Source organism: Rhamphochromis sp. 'chilingali', assembly GCF_963969265.1.
Source record: "Rhamphochromis sp. 'chilingali' genome assembly, chromosome: 16".
Lineage (NCBI taxonomy): Eukaryota > Metazoa > Chordata > Actinopteri > Cichliformes > Cichlidae > Rhamphochromis > Rhamphochromis sp. 'chilingali'.
In genome coordinates this window covers 33987062-34009006 of record NC_137943.1, presented here as the reverse complement: position 1 = coordinate 34009006, position 21945 = coordinate 33987062, and the positions used below count along the sequence as shown (strand labels likewise).

Genomic DNA, 21945 nt, shown 5'->3' with positions numbered 1-21945 from the left:
CTTTCTCTCTCTCTCTCCCGCTCTGTTCCTGTGCTACTGAGTGTAACTACCGCCCCTCCCCCCTCTGCCCAGCATAAAGCACAAGGCTCGCGTGCAGAGTGAAGCGAAAAAAAGTGCGAGAGAGAGGCTGAGAGAAAGAAAAAAAAAAACCCACGTGACGGCTCGCGATAAGGAGCCGGCTCGTGTCGTTCACGTCAAAGACCCGGCTCTAAGAGTCATTTCGTTCGCGAACGACCCATCACTATTGGACACTGCTAGCACGGGTGTCCACAGAAACGCAAAGCAGGAGATGAAGCATCGCTGAATATGTTTCCAAACCAACTTCATTCTAAGCCAAAGACCAGAAAATATGGTGAAGCATATCTGCCCTTTGGCTTCACCTGCACAAGTGCCGAGGTAGGTCTCCCTGCAGGATTGGTTTCCCCTGCATCATAGCATTGCTGGGCTGTTCAAATCACGGACAAACAGTATCCCACAGCTGTTTATGTTTTTAAACCCATTTTGCACAGAGTGGCATTATTTGAAAAATGTATTGATAGCAATGTTGAATATTATATAATATTCAACATTATTACACATGAAAAAAAACAACTACAGTAAAATAATGACACTGTGACGCCTCTGCCTTTGTAAATGGAGGGACAGTAACTGCGTGTAAAACCTGCAGACAGTCAGATTAACAGTGTTTTGTCTCTATCTGCTATTCTGCAATTCATCTCATGTAAACAATAACGTGCGCACAGCGTGACGTGAAAAAAGGCACATACCTTTGACATTGCGTGACCAACTCTGTATTCCTCGTCCACACGTAAACGCAAAAATGGAGTTTAAAAAATCTCCGTTTTCGGTGATTTCAAAAATACCCGTGTAGGTGCGGACGCAGCGTAAAAGAGTTAGTAGTTTATTTTATTGCTACCTGTAATTTATTGCAGATTACTTGTATTTGCTTAATTGTTTACTAAATGTTTGAGGTGTGAAATAAACCGCAATGGAGCAAAATATGGGTGTGTGTGGTTTGAGAAGGGGGGGGGGGTGCGAACAATTTTCTTGTAAAACAAAGGGGGGCCTAGCAAAAAAAGATTGGGAACCACTGGTGCAGTGTAACATGTGGCTGGATATAACAAGCTTCACCGTAGCAGTGAAGGTGCAGTTTTTCTATATGATAAATAAATGTTTCTGTAGTAAATGAAAGACGTGTGTGAGCATGATTTAAAATGTGAACAATGTGCAAAATTACAGGAAAGGAGAAAGTTTCACAAAATTAATCCACAAAAAATTCTTGTTGTTTCTTAGTTCAGACCAACGATGAAACAAACAAACTTACACAGACGATGATAAAAAAAACGGGAACTTTTCTGCCATTTAAATGTTTATTTATGACTTAATTACTTCGGACTATATGGTCATGGTGGAGATCTTTAACAGAAGGAGAAGCTGCAAAACTTTAACAGTACAATCCAAAGTCCAAATTTAATGCACTCCAGGATGTTATTGGCTTAAAAACTGCTGGAGCTGCCATCTTATTAGTGTCCATAGACACTTCATTACAGGCAACCTCATTAACAATGTCTGCTTTAATAAACACGTTTGGCTTCAACATTAGGACTTCATTAAGCAGCTGGTGGAAAAGCTCCATGTAACACTGCTGCAAGCATCATTTAACTCAAACAGTAATATACAATTTTAAACTAATTGCACCTTTAACTGCATGTCCTTTTGTTTTCTGGAGGATTGTTTACTTTCAAATGATTAAAATCACATTTAAGAAGCACAAAATGCAAATTCAGCAACAAAAGAGATGAGAAAGCAATGAAAAAAGAACACAAACAGAAGCAAAACTAGTACAGAAAGCATCTCATGAAAATGACAACTGGTTTAGATTAATTGCATTTTTACAGTTTTCTCTGTGTTTTTATAATTACTGGTGAATTTACTGACAAATCAGAGGATTTTCAGGAAGTCCGTTTATAGAGGTGAGATGTACCTGTCAGGATTCATATCTGAATACTTTAAAATACCAAATAAATATACAGTACATGAATGTTTGTATAGAAAAGCCACATCCATGCAGAAGATTTGGATTCAATATGAGTATTGTGGTTAAAAAATAGCACAACACCTCAATTTCTTATGTAATACAAACTTTATTCCGATAAAAACAAACTGCACACAGGGTTTCCAGAATCACAAACAGTTATATCGATCAATATAATCTGTAAATCTTTGTGATTTCTTTAAGATTTAAGATTTTCTTTCAAACACAAGTTAGAAAAAATGACAGAAAAACACAGAACGCCGGTCTGAGTATCAGGTGTATACAGACAGTGCTGCATGATTGTGTTGTTATGACATTGTGGGGACCACAAAGTTTGCATTTAGACGTAAGCTTTGGCATCTGGTTCTGATTTGGCTGTGGGCGTGTACACCTTCTGTGGTGCATTTCCATAATAACCGCTGCAAAACAAGAAATACAAAGTCAGACAGATTCTCAAAGCAGCAACATCCCCAGACTGGAACAACTGAAAATGTCAAGAGTTCAACAATAAAAAGTAACGAGTGCGTGTTTACCTTTTCTTCACCGACGCTCTCTTACACGCCGAGCAGAGAAAAGCTCCGCCCAGCATGGCCAGACAGGCTCCAGCCCATCCCATGTAGAGGCCGGTGCCGAGCTCGAACCTGGAAATGACGTGACAATTATTAACAGACAGAAATCAGCTTAAACTTAAGTTTCAGGCAGAAAATGCTCAGATTTACTTGTTTTACTTACATTTAAAATGCAAAAAAGATCAAATATAACAAAATAAAATCAGATTAAATTAACATTTAAAGCATGTCATATTAGTTTATAGCATCAAAAACAAATTTATTAATGGAGGAATTAAAAATAGTTATCATTAAAAGGACTCAGCTGTCCCTTAATGGCAATCATCTTTTCTTTTTAACTCTGGTATTTCTCATGAGATCAAAATTCAGCATCTGTGTGGTGAACGTACTTCATTCCACCGTAGAACGGATCATTGAAGTCATTAACCACTCTGGCTGCGTACCAGGAAGCAGCTACCAGGCAGCAAAGACCTGCAGACACAAGCACAAAGTATTACAGCCTCACTTCCTTTCTTTCTTAGTCTCTTTCCACCACCTGTGAGTGCACTCACAGCATCGCATCACCAGTTCTTACTAAAAAATGTTTCTGTTTCACTTTACTTTTGTTTCGTTTCCACCACACAGCATGTATATAGTTTGTACTTTCAATGTCTTTTTATTATTTTTATACCTCTGACTCAACACTTCCTACAAATATAACATTCAATAAACACTCAGTTTACCTCTTTTAAATTTGAGTTTGATGAGTGTTTTATTGTAGGCTCTTCACTTTGCCATATGGAAGACTGTAAGGTGACAGTTCCTACGTTTAATTGGTGTTATATAAAAAAAACACAAACGTGAATCAATAAACTTTAACTACACAAGAGAGGAAAAAGAGGAAGGCGCTTGGCTTTAATCCTGGGAGAGAACCAAGCATGAAAAGATCATCTCATGCTGCAAAAAACATTTGTGGTTTAAGCCTACACGGGGATCGTATGAGGGCCTCCACGTGTCTGTGTTACTCACTCCTTTTTATTTTGGTCCTTTTCTTAATGCATTATCTAATAAATAGCACGGTGCACTTAGTTATACTGACAGGTCTTCCAAAAAGTCTGTGCTCCAATTTTACTGAGTAAAACTCTAGGATCTAACTTGTGTATTATTCAGCACTAATCTGCAAATATCTGCTTAGTTGGAGAACAACATGGAGAGAAATGCTCCAGGTTTGCAGACTGTACAAACACGTCATGTCAGTTTTGCTCATGCAGAAGTTTGTAATCATTTCTTTGATATATCTGTAAATTCATTCAGTAAACAAATGAAGAAACTTCACTGAAATAAAAGAAAGGAAGAAGAGCAAAAAACTTGCAGAGCTTCCAACTTCCAGCATCTGTAATACATCAATATATAACAATCCACAATAACTCTGTTGTGGAGCTTGGAAAGAAAAGCGTCTGGACTTAAACAGGCCCAGACGCTTTTCCTTCCAAGCTCCTTAGACAATCTACAACAACACTGAATGCAAAAATATCCAAATATCTAAAACTTATGATAGTATTTTGTAGTAAATTTCTACTGAGTGTCTTAATAATAGAAAATCAATTAACCTTTTCTTGACTTTCCCTTCAGACAAAGTTTTCTGTGTTAGTGTTTGTAGCATGTGAAGTGACAGAGATGGACCATCACACTCACCGGCCAGGATGCTCAGGATTCCTCCAATGGTGGCGATCTTGGCCTTGGATTGTTCAGTGGTTGAGCCGATCTTGATGCACTTGAGTCCAAGCAGAGCGACAATCATGGAGCCGAGGCCGAACAGCAGACAGATGATCATCAGGGCACGACAGGCCTGTACATGGACTGCAGACACAGAAAGAAGTCATTAATTATTGTTTACATACTTACTCGGGGTTTATGGGTAATTCTGTAATTCACATAGAAACAGAGCCTCTGCAGCCCTGTTCATGGAAAACACACCCAGCAATTTACAAATAGATGATCAGTTTTGCTTAAACACAAAGAAACTGAGCGCTTGATGGGAACTCTTTGATTTTCAGTGACAGGTTTGTCCTTTGAGTTCTTTCTGTTCATCCCCCTGTTTTTACCTATTGTACTGTGTGACAAAACCTGATCTAGACTCGTTGGAATCAATAAATAATTTATTCTGAAACCTGTTTTTTTGTTTTATTTTATATGTGAACATAGTTTTCATGCAAAACAAAGTGAGGTGAGCTGTAATGAAACTTTAAATGTCAAAAAGAACCAAAAATACTCCAGCCGGTGACATAAATCCCAGTAAAACCAGTCCTAACTTCCCTTGACTCTTTATTTTAAATGTAATATAAAACAAACAGGGAAATAACTACCTGTGCAAAGGTAAAAAAATATATATATATAAATATATAACCACCTGTTACTGTAAAACTCATTTATATGTTTACATCTTTATTAAACGTTTATTAAAAATACACAAAAGCTAAACTGTTTAAGGAAAAGGAGGAACTGGCTGTAACATTAGGTGTGTATTTGTGTGTTTTACAGCTGCTGCAGTCATTTATTAACCAGATGACCTCTGCTGATCATTAGAAACAACTACCACACCTCTTTATGAGCTTCAGGGAATTTCAGGAGCAATGGTAGGTAAGCTGGTAGGAGTCATACCGAGTAATGATGATGATGAGTTTGGTTTCAACAGCCACTTAAACTCAGACAGGTACATAAATATATGTCACTAAACACCTTTATAACACCAGTTATATGGACAAGCTTTCTAAAGACGTTCAAAACTCTCAAAAATTGTAACTTTGAATCTTTTATACTGGAGTATTTCATTAGAGCCTCAATTGCAGGAGGAAACCTGGCGTCTCTTTACATCTTTATCACTATGTAGGAAAAAGTGTCGAGAGGTTTGATGAGTTTTAAAAATACAAAAAACCATCAAAAATAAGCCTCCAGTCTGCTTTTATAGATAAACCTGCTGAACCCACATTAAAGTCCAAGTAAAGTAAAGAATGAAGAAACATACTGAGCTGTTTGTTTGGGGTTTTTATCCTTCTTCTCAGAGAAGTTTCTTTGTTTCTGCCCATTTTGCTTTCAACAGAGAAAACTCAAAATGGCGTCCAAAAACTATCCTTGTATAACAATTACTGAGAAAAAGTCAACCTAACACAATCCAATAATAACCTTTATTGATCAAGCTAAGATTTTTCTGAAGACTTGGCAACTTTATAACAAACATTTTAATAAGTATCTATTTTCATTTTTACTTTAGGCGGGAAACACCGTCAGCAACCTTTGGACGACAAATTCTGAAATGCTGCCACGCGACATGCTGGCCTATTTTCTAAACAGCCAGTATGACAAGGTTTCAAAGAGCTTTACAGAGATACGACACCTGTATAGCTTTATGAGAGATGGAAACTAAACTGTTTGTCTGGTGGGGCCTAAAAGCTCTGACCACATCCTGTTTCCTGGGTCACGATTGGTCAACAGTTTAACAAGTTTTTTTATTCTGTTTGCTCAGTCATCTCCTGTTCTGCTTTTCATAGACACTAATGCTGCTTTTAAAGCAAAATATAATGATGTCATAAAATAACATTATTTTGTTATCAGGTTTGATCAGAGTGTCTGACATCAACTCTCGGCTTGAGATAAGTAACAGGAGGACTTGAGTGTCTGGTCTTACCGGGGAGGGCCAGCATCGATTCAAAGTCCCGGCATTCGGCGATTCCCGCGCTGTTCTCAGCACAGGCGTGCCACAAGTTTTCAAACTGCCTCTGAGAGATGATCACGCTGCCGGACACGGTGGAAACCTTCCAGTAGTCGTTAACCAGCGCCGCACCGTTAACCAGCCAGCTGATTATGCACATGATGAACCCGACCGCTTCCACTGCCGTCGACATGATTACAGATGTTTCCACAAAAATTACTTAAAAAAAACCACAGCAACTCTCCCCAAAAAATCCAGCGACCACAAATAGCCTAACAACAGCAGCGTTCACAAGAACATTAACAGGGAGTAACTCTGTGTCCTCTAAGCTGAAGCCTTCAGGTAGTCAGGAACAGACTGGAGGTGGTGGAGGCTCTGGTGTCGCTCTTTCAGTTATGTCCTGTTAATCTGACATCTGGTGCTCCAGCACAGGGACTTTACTCTAACAGGGGCCATAAACTGCAGGGCCACTCCTTCTGTTTCCCCCTGACCACACACCAATCGATGACAATGATAGATAATGTAGTCGAGTCTTCAGCCACACCTGAGTCACAATGATCCACAGGTTTTTATTATTTTGAGAGGGTTTGTGTTCTGCAGAGGACACTGGGTATTCTTACTTGGGTCCTGGAGCTTTCGATTATTTTCTTTTTCTTTAAAATGCAAAAAGTTGTGGATGAGTTGCGGCGACGTTGCACAGCTTACAATATTGGAGGTTATTTTATTAGCAGATCACATGTAGGGTAATCTGGTTCTTTACAAGCATATTTTAAAATTAATTGATAAACTGCTGCTGTGAGCGTGCCACAGGAAATAGAAATGTAGAAATGATCCAGCATTTTGTACTTTCAGTTTGCTCATCTGGATGTCAGTTTTTTTTTAATGAGTTTTGTTTTGATGCTTTATTAGTAACACAAGTTTTACAAGATAAAATATATCAGTAAATATCCTATTTGTGAATTTTGAGGTATCTCAGAGGAGACGTTTGCTAATGTTAAATGACAGGAAACATTCAGCATCATCATGCTAGAAAAGCTCAGCCGCAGATCAGTAATGGAGCCACAGGCTAAATGTGCCAACCTCACATTAGCACCTTCAGAAGATTTCTGGCACAGGAAGGTTTCTCACTAAATCCAAATACTCTACAGAAAAACACAAAAACACACCTCTGGGTTGGTCAACAAAAATATTCCAGTGCTGGAGTTGTTTTCATTATGCAAGCGAGTGATACTGATACTGACATTTCTATGGGAGAGGGCGTTTACTGCATACAATACATAATCGTTATAATTACATTTATAATTATATAAATATATATTATATAAGATGAATGGTTGTTAGTTATGGCTTACATACATGTCATAAATTTAAAACAATTTTTTATACTTAAATTTATTTTTATTTATTTAAATAATTGCTGAATAATTTTTTCACCCCTTTTTCAGCCTCGACTAACAGATTCAGTGTTCATATTATCAGTAATCACAGATCTGTGTCCAATTTAAAATTCCTGTCAAAGAATTTCAATAAAGAAGTGAAATAAAGAAAGTGAGACTGAGTGAAGTCAGTTATCGAGCAGCTGTTATTGCTTTGAAACCGAGTTCCCCACATGCCTGCTCAACATCACCTCCACCAGTTGTTTTACTGTGTGGCTCTGACCTAACCTGTGCTGGAGGGAAGTGAAACTACGCCACTTCATCTGTTCTAAAAATCCTTCACCACACTGAACCCTAAACTGAAGTTCATACTTCACATACTTCATCAGTAAAGCAGGTGCTCTCTGGTTTCTGGACGATGAGAACAGGAGAGGAACAGAAACGTCCAAATAAAGAAGTCCTGGTTGCACTGCTGAGTCAGCTAAACAAGAGAAGTGTACCAATGTCGCCTGCCGTGCCTACTAATGACATAATCTTCACTGAAACCATCGTGAGCCACCAGAAATATTATTCTGTATATTTCTTTAACATTTAATTTGCTAATCTTCCTGATTAAACATATTTTGTAACATAACTACATGAGAAAGCAATAGAAACATACTTGATGCAATTAGCTTTGAAAGGTTTGTGTGTGAGTCATACGTGCTGATTTCAGGCTGCAGACGGCAGGTTAGCAGGTTGTATGAGATGCTCGAGGTTTTATAGTTTTATGGTTGACAACAGTTAATATTTGATCATCATGAGAGTCCAAAGTCTGACTTTTATGGTCTTTGTATCACCAGAGAGAAAAGAGACTGGCAAAAACAAACAGGTAAATCACGAACATGGTGCACAACATTTAACATAAGGGAAAAAACTGTTACACACCCAGATACACGCATTGAATGTCCTTATTTTTAAATGAACAATAACATTTACAGAAGTTGCATTTACAGTTAAATGGACATCTATGCAAAAACACTCCTGCTGTGAAGAAGCAGGTCAGCTTATCAGTTCTTCAGTTTGTAAAGCTCTTATTCATCTCCTTTTTCTGCCCTTCCTTGGCCATGATGCTCTATATCTCAACTCGTCACACAGTGTACAAAAAGTTAATCACATTTTAATGCGTTTCATGCACGAGAACCATTTTTCAACATGCACTGAAGCCCCTCAGCACGTCGAAGACACGCCATGAGACAACAGCCTGTGATACAGTTTCAGACAACTAATTACATCACATCAGGTCTAACTGCAAATGCACAACATCACAGGGATAAAGTCCAATCCAAACTACAACCACGGGACAGTTATTAAAATGAATGTATGAGAGGAGCGCCCGACTGTACATTCAGCCTTAATCATTAATCATTAATTAGTAGTTTTAAACACTTATAACGGTATTTTGAAAAGAATGAATAAGTCACAACAAAGTCACCATATTATTTTTTTTTAAAAGGCCTTTGAAGAAAATTAAATTGGTGTGATTTAGAAATATGATCACTCGACAATAAAACAAAGCTCGTATGACTCGTGACCTACATTTGCAGTGCTTTTGCTCCTTCCTGCCTGTGGGTGGTGCTGTTCATCCAGTTCTTTGTTTTAAGTTATCCGAGCTCTAAGCTGCAGTCACCAAATCCAAACAGACGATTCTGTGAGCAAATGTTTTGGCTCTGAAAGAACAAGATGAGCAGCTGTGTAAATATTGCAGATGTCTTCTTTAAAACCCTGCAGGGCTGTGAAGCATCTTCATTTGTGCTTTTTGCTTTTTGCTTTGGCTTCAGCATTTGTTTCTTCTTCAGTCACCTTTCCTCACTCATCATGTGGTTGTACACCTCTCTGCATTCAATCAGTAGTTATTATTCATCTCTGGCTTTCTACTGCAGCATGTCTTTTGTCCCGCCTTCCTCCCCTCTCCCCCAACCAGTTGCAGCAGATGGCCGCCCCTCCCTGAGCCTGGTGCTGCTGGAGGTCTTGTTTTGGGGGGGTTGAGTAGTTTTTCATGTACACAGCTTTTACTTGGTTCATATTTGTCACACAGATTTGAATATTAGACAATGATACCTCGAGTAAATCAAAGTACAGCATTTCCAGAGATATCCAGACCTACTTGGCCCTTTGTCGCCACCGTTGTGTTGCCACTATCCCTCATTAGCTCCTGTGTGTATTTAAAGGCTTCAGTTTGGCTGTGTTCTTTGATTGTGTTGTGTTGTCTTCTGCTTGTTTGACTCCCTGCATGTGTCTCTTTGCATTTTTATCTTTTTGCGTTTTTGGTCTCTGCTTTGGATTCATGCTCAGGCTTGCTTTTTATTGGCCGGACTTCAGCCTTGTCATCTTGCATTTTGGCCATAACTCCTGAAATTTTATGACAGAAATTAACTCACATTTTTTTAGTGTGTCCCCCTCTGCACACCACCAGACGCTGAGGTGACACAGCATCTGGATGAAGTGAACGAGTGGATAAAATGTATTCCAGGAGAGATTAGGATTCCCTCTGCTGAAGATGAAAACAAGTGCTTGTTATCTTTGGCACTTTAGCCCAGATTCTATCTGAGGATGTTACTTAAAGGAACCATTCATTTCTAAAATGCTGGTGTCAGGGCTGCTTATCTGCTTACTCACTATGTGGACTGAACAGAAAATAAGATCATGATGTACATTTAAAATCTGATCTCAGAAACCGGCTGGTGTGTCAATCAGACACTTGTTTGCACTGGACAAGCAGCACTATGTACTGACCGTGTTAATACTGATAACAAACAGCGTTGATGATCTTTGTTTGTGTTACAGAAGCTCAACAGCCGTGTTATGAGTTAAGCCAGTAATTTACTGTTGACAGCTGTGCGCCTTGAGGGAAATCATAACAGGTCAGACCGGATCTCCTGCCCCAAATACACCCTCAGCATCCAGACACACTAGCTCCTCTCTGCAGGTCAGAGAAGAGCCGAGTTACAGAGAGACGAAAGACGCTTCTTACGAGTTTGAAAGAGGAGTTTGGCAGAAAGACGATAGACGAACTGAAACCTGTGATTTCACTGTGATCTTCTAATTGTCTTCAAGACCTGAGTGAGCACAGAAGGATCTGGGTTATTTTGACAGAGATCTGGATTTTTAATCTCATATTAACGATCCGCCTGTGTGCAGGTACCTGCTCAGATTTGGCTATGAAGGAACCGACGGGCTCATTTCTCCCTCTGGTCTGGAGATAAGTGCTGCAGTCATGACTGTCAGTCTCCTGCTGCTGATGATGACCCTGCTGAATTTCACAAATGGTGAGTTTACATTCAGCTGACACAGAGACCTGATTTCTGTCTGAGCCCAACACACAATCACATGAAGGCTCTGCAGCATTAGGCGCTGTTCACACAAGATCAACTAACAGGCTGGAAAATCCTCCAGGAGGGAGTCTGGCTGCTGCTTTACCAGGATTTCTTTTTGAATGGGATGGTTTATGGAGAGTCCACACACACACACACACACACACACACACACACACACACACACACACACACACACACAAATCTGGATACTTGATTAAAAAATTGTAATTTATAAAACTGTTGTAGAAAACATTAAAACATTAAAAGGTTAAAAACCATATACCACTTAGGTTCTAAAGTTATAGTAGTCTGTGTGCAAACACACACACATTGTTGTGATAACAGCATCATAATTACTAAGTTATTAATGGATATGTCAACTTCATGTTTCAGCTGGAAATGCTTTCACTTGCTTATAAATGTGTCTATTCTTATCTGTATTAACACAACGTAATATATTTTTAAATCTGTAGAATAAGAAGTAATTACCAGCGGAGGTCAGTCGTGTCTCTGTGACCTCCCTGTGAACCCCGTGAAGGTGCAGAAGCAGTTATGGTGTGCGCTCCACACACACACATGAAGCAGGAGTTTGTGTGATTCTTATAGCTGCCAGCTCGAATAATAAACAGTAACTTATTTACGCTGCACAAACTTTTAACTACGACTACTTATGTCTGTTTTTTTCTTTATTTTATTTTATTAAATTTAATATGTGGCAGAATAAAACTGAACGGAAAACTCTCCGGACTTCTGACATTATCTGATAATGTTGAAGCTGCTGTGAGCGTAACATTGCATTATGTTATAATAGCCCTGAAATGTTTTAAAGAAGCTTTCATTGAGTGTAATGGAAAGTCATAGCTTAATGCCTTTTATTGTTACATTTTAATTAGTTGAGCTGTTGTAGATGAACAAGCTCGGCTGCACCGGTGATGTCTCGGCACAACATGACTGAAGGAATCTGTGTTATCTCATGTTTGTTGAGTGAAAGCCAAGTGAGCAGTTAAAGCTATAGAGAGCATCATCATCATCATCATCATCATCATCATCATCATCTTTATTCATAAAGAACTAAACGACTGTATGCATAAATTGTATGAGTACAGATGAGTATGATTAGTCATATAAATAAATACTAAACATCAAAAATTATTGGAGGTCTTCTAGTAAAATCTATCACAGATGAAGAATCTGATAATTGCGTTAAAAATGCACCTAAAGGCGTCAACAGGGCAAACACAGCAGACGGATCCAGGTTCAGTCATGTAAACAGCGAGCAGCAGTGTCACACGCACGTCAGCCTAAGCCACCACAAAATTACTCAGATTTATGAGTTATTAAATAATTACAGCCCATATTCGTTTCCTCCCCCCTAAAAAATTTGGAAAATAGAAAATACGTCAGTAATACAAAAGTACACCTACACAAGAAAGTCCACTGCAGATCTTACAGTGTAAGTGGACTCTTGTATTGCCCAATCAGACACTCGATTCTTGCACGCCACAGTCACTGAAGGAGGATCATCAGCTTCATCAGTATCCAGTCTGACATCCAGTAGATCTTAAAAATATTAATTCAAGCCTTTTGAATAAGTGTAACTTTTACAATAGTTATTTTTTAATGTTGTTTTCATCACATCTACCAACTAATAATACAGTTAATTTGACCATAAATGAAAATGATCGAGTTTCCTTTTCTCCATTTCTTCACTGAACCCCGCTTTGAAAAGACCAACCTGCCTTATTTCCCCTCATCCTGACGTCTGTGGAGCCAATGCAGACAGTCGCTCTGTCACGTACATGCAAGCAAAGCCGAGACGAGTGTGCTTTGCTCAGAATTCATGGATGCTCCTCAAAGTACTGATCATTACTATCCCTGTTATACCCGTGTAGAGCTGTGCACTACTCTCACCTGGGCTCAGCAAGCCAAGTGAAGTAAAAACTGACATGCATGACATTTATGAACTTTGGGGGCTTTTCTTTATTATTTTGGGCTTTTTGAAACTTTACTTAATGATAACAATTTATAATGAATGCATTTAAAAATAGATACATTTTCCAAAATGAAGAACAAATATTATGTCTTAATGTCAAAAACCTCTATTTGTTATGCTGCAGCTGAACTGGAGTCGGTTTTACTATAATACCATTTGGTGCCAAAAGATGGTTTAGTGACTGCAGTTTAACTTGTTGCAGTGGGAGGTCAGTGGCAATAGTAACTACCAGTAAGAAGGAAACACCGACAGCTTGAGCACAGTCAGTGCAGCAATGCAGCGAATATGGACGTTCAGCAAGTTATGACTCATGCTGGGCTTTAGCATCAAGTTATCGCATTTTTCTGTGCAGTATGTTTTGAGGCACATGGTTAAGGCCGGATATCTTTTTCCCAAACTAAATGAAACCAATCAGAAAACTGGAAACACAAGTGCAAAACACAAAGTGAACCTTCTGACTAATAAATCAGTGTGTGTAACGATGAGATGCAGGCAAACAGTATTAGATTAGATTGGGTTTATACGTGTCTGCAGCTGGAGCTTCAATTTCCTTTTTTAATATCCATCTGATGTTTTGATTAGTCATATGTCACCAGAGGATATCAGGACGTGTTCTGCTCATATTAAATTTGACTTAATATTAAATTTTTTATGATACCTGATTAATAACATTTGATCTGACATTTTACTGTGCCTGCAGATGTTTGGACGCTACCGGCTCCTGGCAGTGTTTTCATGGAGTCTGTCGACATGAGACACATGCTGAGGTGGCCCCCCCTGCAGGCTTCATGCAACACTACACTTCTGTACTCTGTCCAGTATCAGGGGTAAGTATTGTAAAAAATGCTGATCAAATATTTGCTTACACTAGTCCCCAACAGAACATCCATATTGAATGATCCATATTAAAAAGTCATACACAAAACAAACTGATGATGACTTTTAAAAATATGAATTTTAGTAAGAACAGTTTGGAGCTCAAAGTCGACCTCATCCTGTAGCTCAATACAGAGAGATCACTTTGAAGAATTGAAACATGGTTTATTGAGGCAGAGTTTGGGGATTAGACTCCGATGAGACATCACGGCAGTCAGAATTCCACGGTGAGAGGATTTAGGACAGGACGCCGCAGAGTGTAGATGCAGGTGGTGGTGAAGATGAAGACTGAGGCTTGGATGGAGCTCTGACTGAGGTGTCTGTGAGGTGGAGATGGAGAGGAGGTAGGTTGAATGAATGAAGGCCTAAAAGCGGGACTGAGAGCACAGATTTAAACTACGCAGAGTAGAGGCTGATTGAACATAAAGGCGAGCAAGAAGACTGGACTAGAACAACGACGTCAGTGTTGAGACTGAGAGCCGACAAACAAACAGCACCGACTCTCGTGTCTTTGCTGCAGACTGACAAACACAGAAATGACCAACAGGGTTTATTGCATGTTTGTATTTGTATACAACGACAGCTAAAACTAAGTGATCCTGACAGGGAGACATTGTTCTTGATGTAATTCTAACCATGTGACCTAAAACAACAGGAGCAAAGAATGATCAGCAGGTACGTCTGTGTTCATAGCTGGACGGAAGTGTTTTTGCTTAGTGCTTTATTCTAGTTATTACAGCCTCAGTTTGTTCTAAGTCACCTGAGTGTAAGCCACAAAGATTACAGCTGTTCAGTCAGTAACAGTTTCATAACTGAGAGAATTTCAGTGTCTTTTATCACTGCAACACAAGAGAGACGTCTAAAAACCACCTTTAAATTAACGAGTAAATAACTTCCAACAAATCACTAACAGTGAGATCATAAGACCTGTTCGAAAAACTCTCACCTGTGGTTCCACCCTCTTTTTCTGCTTTGGAGGCGTAGCAGCAGTGTAAGACCTGGCTATGGGTGTAAGGCTCGGGTATGGGTGTATGCACCCCAACAGTGAAAGCACACAGATGCATGCAGATGCAATGATGTTTATAAAGTTTTACAACCATAAACTTAATTATTCCTCTGCTTTTTATTATAAATATTTAAAGACAAAAATCATCCTGATGTAAAAGCTTTATGAGCTCACACCAAAACCTAACGATAGACAGGCTCAGCCACACCTCTGATCCTCTGATAAATGTCATAAATGCCACCTAACAGGTTGACTCTGACTGAATCCTGAGTCATTGCTGTGCTAAATCTTCAGTGATGTGCAATAAACAACAAATGCAATGAGGACTGCTGCGTGCGTGGTGGAGGAGGTGGAGTCGTGCAGAGGTGTATTTTAAAAGGATTAAATGTGAATAGTTTCAAGCTCCTTTAAATGAAGCTAATAAAAACAGCTTTATCAAAATTACCCAGCGAGTAGCAGGAGGGGAATCACTGAGGCAGGAAAGACAGATTTATAAACAGTGACACTCAAAGAAGCTGTTACACTGCAGAGAGTTTATTGGTTGTATTTGTTCAGACCTACGTTCCTCCTCAGCTCCAGCATCATAGTTTTCTTGAGAAGAATCTATTATTACCTCACTGTAGCTTCTCAGAAAGAGGAAGAAAGTTCAACCACAGGAGACAATGAGCTCACACAGTTGGCATCATGTTTAGCATCTAAAGATGGTAAATGGACTGATTCTTATATCGCTTTCTACTCAAAGCACTGTATACAACAGAGGTAGATTAACAAAATATGGACATTAAAAACGGGGATAATTGGATTGAAATGCAACAGCTGGTCACTAATATGACTAAATGAACCAAAAAGTGCTGGATGAAGAAATCGTTATATGAATCGAAATTTGTTATATGAACTTTTAGAGTCTCTGTTCTGTTCCCAAGAAATATCTAAAAGAAAACTAAAACTCTTTCTGTGCTCGACGTCCGCAGAGAGTTTGAGCTGGAGCATCAGAACGGCAGGTGGATGGAGGCTCCAGGGTGCCAGCGGATCACGCTCAGTCACTGTGACCTGACCTCTGACCTGGGATCAGACTCTGACTACAACATCCGGGTCAGAGCGCATTGCGGCTCGCAGCGCTCCGCCTGGACCAAACTCAGACCTCCCTTCAATAGGAGACAAAGTAAGACAAGAGCTGACAGCTACGGCTGTTTTACGGCTGATGTTCGGTGTGTTTATGGATGTTTGTCTTCAGCTGAGACGTATCGTCAGGCAGGAAGAGAAAAGTCAGGCACTAAAGGAAAGAAAGAGGCCTTGGTTTTAAAATATCTGATAGAGAGTAAATGTGCAGAAAAGTCCATTTGAATTTTTGAATTTTTAAATATGTGAGACTTTGAAGAGCCCACGTGATCCTGTGAACCTGGCCAAGAAAAAACATTTTCTAATAGAAATAATAAAGAGTGATTCCTGTGTGCAGCCAAGCTGTCGGTACCAAAGATGACAGTGATGTCAGCAGGCGACGCCATCCAGGTGTCGTTTGAGACTCTTCCTCTGACGTCAACCGTCGATGTGACCGTTTGGAAAAAAGGCGAAAAGCTGCAGGTCGTTATCTGATCTCCTTTTCTCTTTATTTCTAGTTCATGTTTTCATTCTTGCGTTTGCTCCTTTCTTTTCTTTTCCTTGATTATTTATTTTCGTTGAGATTGTGATTCCTTTCCTTGTTTCTGTTTTCTTTTTTCTTTCCGCCTGTCCTTCCATTTCTTTTAATCCACCTTTATTCTCACGTTTTCATGTTTTCTCCCCACACTCTTGCTTTTTGTCCCCTTTTCTTACACTGTTTCTTTTTTCGTGTCTCCTCCTTTCTGACTTAATTTAATGACACAGTTTAAGCTTTGTTTTTTATGCATTTGCTGTATTCTTTGTTTCATTGTTTAAAATAAAAAAAAAACTCACATTTTCGTTATTTTGATCTCTTTTAGGCTGTCGTGTACTCGATGCCTGCTGAGGAAGAGGTGCTGCACATCGCCGCCCTGCAGGAGGGAGCAGTGTACTGTGTCACAGCGCAGACTGTGCTGAACTCAGGGTTTCGCAGCAACAGCACTGACACCCAGTGTGTGTCCATCATAGGTACAGGCGTAAACACACACACACTTACTTTCCTAAAATGTTTTAACTTTGAACATGTTTCTAAATTACAATAAAATCTGTAGGTCATGCTTAAATATCCTTCTAATTTAAAATGTATTTCATAAAATATTTTCTTAGTTTCAGAGATGTTTCTCTTTTCATAATACCTGGTAGTTCATTGAAGTTAAAACCTTCATCACTTTGCAAAAAAGCATTTAATAAAAGTCTTCCCTTTCCCAAAAGAAATCCAAATAAAAAAAAAACATTCACAATTTTAGAAAAAGATCTTCACCATCAAACCCATTCTCTTATTCCACATGATCTGCCTATAAAGTCTTTACTTCACAGAAACATCAAGATTTGTGCTTATAATTAAATTAAAATATGGAACCTTCCTCGTTGTCCAGATGAGGCTTTTCTTAGTTTTGGAAACAGTGGTCCTTGTTTCCTCATCAATTATTCAAAATAATTAAATGTTCAATTAAAAAATATCTGAACATCAAGAAAATGTGAACATTAGACGCAGAGAAAAAACAATAAAATCCAGAAAGAACCTAAAGAACTAAAAGGTCTGAATCTAATTCTGATCATTGAACAGACATTTTTTAAAGCCAGCATGTATGCAGTGAACTAAAAGAGCGCTCATGCTCACTGAGGTTTTGACTCCCGACTCATCTGCAGATCCAGATGCTCCTGCCTGGAAGACGCCGACCACCCTGACGGTGACGGTCATCATCATGGCGGGACTCCTGTTTGTTTTATTCTGGTCCATCGTTCACTGTCGTCCAGAAACCTGTAAAACACATTTCCATAAAGAGCCTCTGCCACAGTCTCTGGTCAGTGCTACCTCTCATCTACACAGACAGAATACCTGTGGTGTAAAATATCTGAACCAGGAGGTCACAATTTATATCAGCAAACCTAACAGCAGCAGTACTTTAGCGCACCCTGCTGGTGATACACTCATAATTATTGTTTCTACCGAATATCTGACACCTAAATCATAAATACACATAGTAAAGAGTGTTACTGCACGTACTGACTAAGTTTGAGGTTCAGTGTGAAGTAAAATGATCTACTGTTTAGTGAAGTTTTCCATATCTTGGTCTGTTTTTCTACAGAGAGGTAATTGGGACATTCAAATCCCAATGAGCCCTCAGGAGAAGGAGCTTTGTGACCAGATGGTGATGGAGCCAAATCAAACCTCATCACAGACTGATGCTGCACTGATAACCCATCAGGAAGACTAAACCAAGCTGAAACTCACTGAGAATCTACAGCAGGACAACAAGGAAGTAACGTCGTGCTACAGTCCTGCAGTATAGCTGTTGGAGGGTCACACGGAGCAGCACGCAACATTTGAATGGTCCATTTATGACCCACTGATCAGAGTTGGAGGTGGAACAAGAAGCCCCTGTGAGCCCCGACAAAGCTGACAAGTGTCTACATTCCCTGTTGACTTCTCTTCAGAAGAAAAAACTGGGTATTTGTGTGACTTTTAAAGCGCTACGAAGCCCACAGAAGGAGGTCAGGATTTATTCAAGATTCAAGCAGATCCACAGTGGTAGTAAACAAAGATGTAGGGGGAAAAAAACTTGGGAAATGAAGAGACATTTTAAGTATTACTGTGTAACTGCTGATTGTGAAACTGTTAAGCAAATGAACCATCACACTTTGATTGTGAAATGAAGCAGTAATGAATGAAGCAGGGATACAGGCATATTTTCACCGAGTACATTTAAGTATATTACTCAAGAAAATATATTTACCAAAATTAAAGATTACATTCTGTTTGAATTGAACCAGTATGAGCTTCTTACAAAGCCATCAGTCCAGCAGACCAACCACAGGATTCACTACGCGTGTCAGTCTGTAAAATTCAGTTCAAAAGTTGTGAGCAACATGCTGCCTACAAATTAAACAAACCATCAGACCTGCAGTAGGAGCTCGGACTGACTTCATCAGCTTCTTAATATTTTGGTACTAAGAGTTGTTAATGCTCATTTTAGAACAAGCTTTACAAATCTGTATTTAAAACACTCTGATGCCAGACTCTGTTCTTGTTATCTTACAGTGCTACCTCTTTAGTTCTTTTAGAGTGAAACTACATGTGTTGATTTCTAGCTGGTGCTTTACGTTAATGTCGCCTTTGTTAACGTGTATAATTAAACTGCAGCGATGTGTACGAGATGCTGTCACATCACTGCTGAAAATGTGCTGTTAGGATGAAGTTATAATTAAAGCACATGCAGTGTGTCATGTTTTTGAAATAAGCTTGCTGTGACGGAGCAGATATTGTTGGGTTACAGCTAAACACTTACAGATGAGCATTGTTTATTTTCTGTAACCTTAGACCTGAAGGGTGAGCCATGAAGTCAGGTCAACATTGTCAGGCTTTCGTGGTATTTGCTGGCTCAACAAAACCTGAAACCTCAGTCAGAGAAAACCTGTATCAGAGAGGTCACACTCAGTTTCTGTGCTCCAGACTTTCTGCCTTTAGGAGAAACTCTATACCACACTTAGAGCGTGCTGTCGAGTAAACAACCAATGTGACAGAGATGATTTTAAACAAATGTTGAACGTTGATCTACTCTGGACCGAGTAATGAGCTCAGTGTACTTATTGTGGTCCGTGCATGTGTATGTAATGTGAGGCATATAGTTTGACTGCTTTAGTCTTAAATCCTGCTGTAGAGCTATGTGTATATGTACATATATATGTTGTCATTGCAATGTTGATGTGTTTTTTTTATATATATATATATATATATATATATATATATATATATATATATATATATATATTCAATGAGGTAAATTCATTGAATAAACGTGTTTGTGGATTATCAGCCTTTAAATCTTTTTACTAGGTGTTCTGTGTTCTGCGCCTCTTGTTTTTGCCGTACTGGAGTTGTGATGGGTTTTAGCCTCCCTGCAGTCTGAATTGGATGGATGTGTGGATATGACACATTTTTGTTAAGGCCATGATAATATTTACTGTTTTAGGAAAAAAAGAAATTAGATTGTGAGAAGCGTCTTCAGAGAGCTTCATTATTGCACTGTATAACCTATGAGGAAACTTACAGCAGGGCAATAGCCCATGTCAGGTATTATCATTGGAAACACTCTAGAAGATGAGTATTTATAGTTTTGCTTTGTCGTAAATTTGTGAAAATTGAATTATTGAAGTGAAGTGGAGAGAGAGAGACCCAAATGCAGGCACTGGCTTATGTGCAATGAGTGAGCTTTACTTACACGTGGTGTACACACAATGCAACAGGTATGCACAGACACGAGCTGAACACTATCAGACATGGCAACAGGGAGGGAACACAGAGACGCAGAACAGAAAGAGCTCAAAACACAAAACCTGAGAAGTAGAAATACTAGGACAGAAACCAAAATATTAACAGTGACTGTTTGTCACCTGTTTATAACTCGAGTTACCATCTTTTCTACACTGACTGCAGTACAGAGTGAGTGAGATGCCAATCTGTGCAATGAAGGATCACGACAGACAGCAGCTTATGTGCTCTCAAGTTTATCAAAGTTTATTATTTAATGATGTCACCATCATTCAGCAGGCTATTACAAGAATGCTGATTTTCTAACACTGGAATATTTCTAACATTTTGAGTTATTTTCCAGTGTTAGAAAATCAGCACCGCTCAGTGTTAGCCATTGTTAATCTTCAAAACTGACTAGGTTACTTTTAAACATATAACACTGTCAAAAGTGTTAATTTAACACTCAACAGTGTTGTATTTAACACTCAGAGGTGTGGACCCATATAGACACTCTCCAGTGTTAATTTAACACTGGAGATTTTGAGTGTGACATGTCTCCCTATGTTTTTGTAAAGTTGGTCAGAAGGTTCCTTTGTAAGTGTGCATGCGCCATTAGCGTGCTGCCTGCTGTAACCCTAATTTCCTTCGGGATTAATAAAGTATTCTGATTCTGATTCAAACTGTTGACTGGTAGTGGATATCTATTTGTTTCTGCTGAGATTACTTGTAGATGCACACACACTTTGATCTCAGCTGTGTGTGGTGGTAAATTACACACACACAAACACACACACACACACACACAGATTTGCAGTATTCAAATTATTCAAATTTGAGGAAAATGCAAACTATCTGTGCAGAAACTGCAAAATGGGTGGGCAGCAGGAAACAGGTTTCAAGTACGAACTCAACCCTGAGGTTTAGCTGGATATCAAAACATAGTAAGTAACTTCACATGTTCACACCTTTAATTTGCCATCTTAAAATATACATACCTGAAACAGACTAATAATTCATTTCCATGATACTTAAAGTAAAAACAAAAAAGCTAGAGAGATGGATGAGTTAAAACAAACCTCTGCTGGCTGTTTGTAATCCTCCAGTTGAACCCAAACGCTGTTGTGTCTTGCTGATGTTGACTTCTGTTTGAAAGTGTATGAAAAAAAGAAAAAACAAAGTGAAATTAGAAAAGCAAATAAACCTTAATATTTGCTTAATTTTTAACTTGTCGATGGTTTTGTTGTGAAGCTGCTAAAATCTTGAAGAATCTGTCACGGCGGGGTGCGCCGATGTGTGCGGAAACAGGACCCAAAAGCAGATGATGACGAGGAATAGTAATGATTAACAGAAAAGTGAACCTTTATTGCGATGTATTTTGCTCGTTTGTGTTGTTGTGTTTGCACATCTCTGTTGCTTGTGGGGCTCGCACACAAGAATTTCACTCGCATGTGCTGTGCCAGTGTGCCTGCACATGTGATGTGACAATAAAAAGTGATTTGATTTGATTTGATTTGAAATGAACCAAGAGACCAAAGCAAACAGGCAAAACACTAAGAAACAAAACACTAAGCTGGCAAAACACTAAGAAACAAAACACTAAAGGTACTAAGACCAAAAACTATAACTATGACTGAGGTGGAAAATAAACAGGCTA

The 21945-nt window shown here is 39.0% G+C and overlaps 2 protein-coding genes across 2 annotated transcripts; one reads left to right on the top strand and one right to left on the bottom strand.

The window, feature by feature from the left end:
- Nucleotides 1-1366: 1366 nt before the first annotated feature.
- Nucleotides 1367-6721, bottom strand: cldn15la (claudin 15-like a). Its single transcript, XM_080907693.1, has 5 exons — nt 6269-6721; nt 4279-4443; nt 2994-3075; nt 2569-2676; nt 1367-2454 (listed from the first exon to the last, which is right to left on the bottom strand). Exons 1-5 carry the CDS (start codon nt 6483-6485, stop codon nt 2376-2378), a joined length of 651 nt encoding a protein of 216 aa, XP_080763819.1. The 5' UTR covers nt 6486-6721; the 3' UTR covers nt 1367-2375.
- A 3915-nt stretch (nt 6722-10636) lies between these two features.
- On the top strand, nt 10637-19748 carry crfb16 (cytokine receptor family member B16). The gene is made up of 8 exons (XM_080907049.1): nt 10637-10770; nt 10849-10976; nt 13718-13844; nt 15871-16061; nt 16356-16480; nt 16858-17005; nt 17687-17841; nt 18127-19748. The coding sequence occupies exons 2-8, from the start codon at nt 10925-10927 to the stop codon at nt 18253-18255; spliced, it is 927 nt and encodes a 308-aa protein (XP_080763175.1). The 5' UTR covers nt 10637-10770; nt 10849-10924; the 3' UTR covers nt 18256-19748.
- The last annotated feature ends 2197 nt before the right edge of the window (nt 19749-21945 follow it).

What these genes read in the sequence shown, in the direction of transcription:
- cldn15la (XM_080907693.1), bottom strand. Translation starts at nt 6,485, where the DNA reads ATGTCGACGGCAGTGGAAGCGGTCGGGTTCATCATGTGCATAATCAGC. An exon ending in CCGTTCTACGGTGGAATGAA is followed by an intron (nt 2,677 to 2,993) that starts GTACGTTCACCA and finishes CGTCATTTCCAG; the next exon opens with GTTCGAGCTCGGCACCGGCC. An exon ending in AGAGCGTCGGTGAAGAAAAG is followed by an intron (nt 2,455 to 2,568) that starts GTAAACACGCAC and finishes CTTGTTTTGCAG; the next exon opens with CGGTTATTATGGAAATGCAC.
- crfb16 (XM_080907049.1), top strand. Translation starts at nt 10,925, where the DNA reads ATGACTGTCAGTCTCCTGCTGCTGATGATGACCCTGCTGAATTTCACA. An exon ending in TCCCTTCAATAGGAGACAAA is followed by an intron (nt 16,062 to 16,355) that starts GTAAGACAAGAG and finishes TCCTGTGTGCAG; the next exon opens with CCAAGCTGTCGGTACCAAAG. An exon ending in AAAAAGGCGAAAAGCTGCAG is followed by an intron (nt 16,481 to 16,857) that starts GTCGTTATCTGA and finishes GATCTCTTTTAG; the next exon opens with GCTGTCGTGTACTCGATGCC.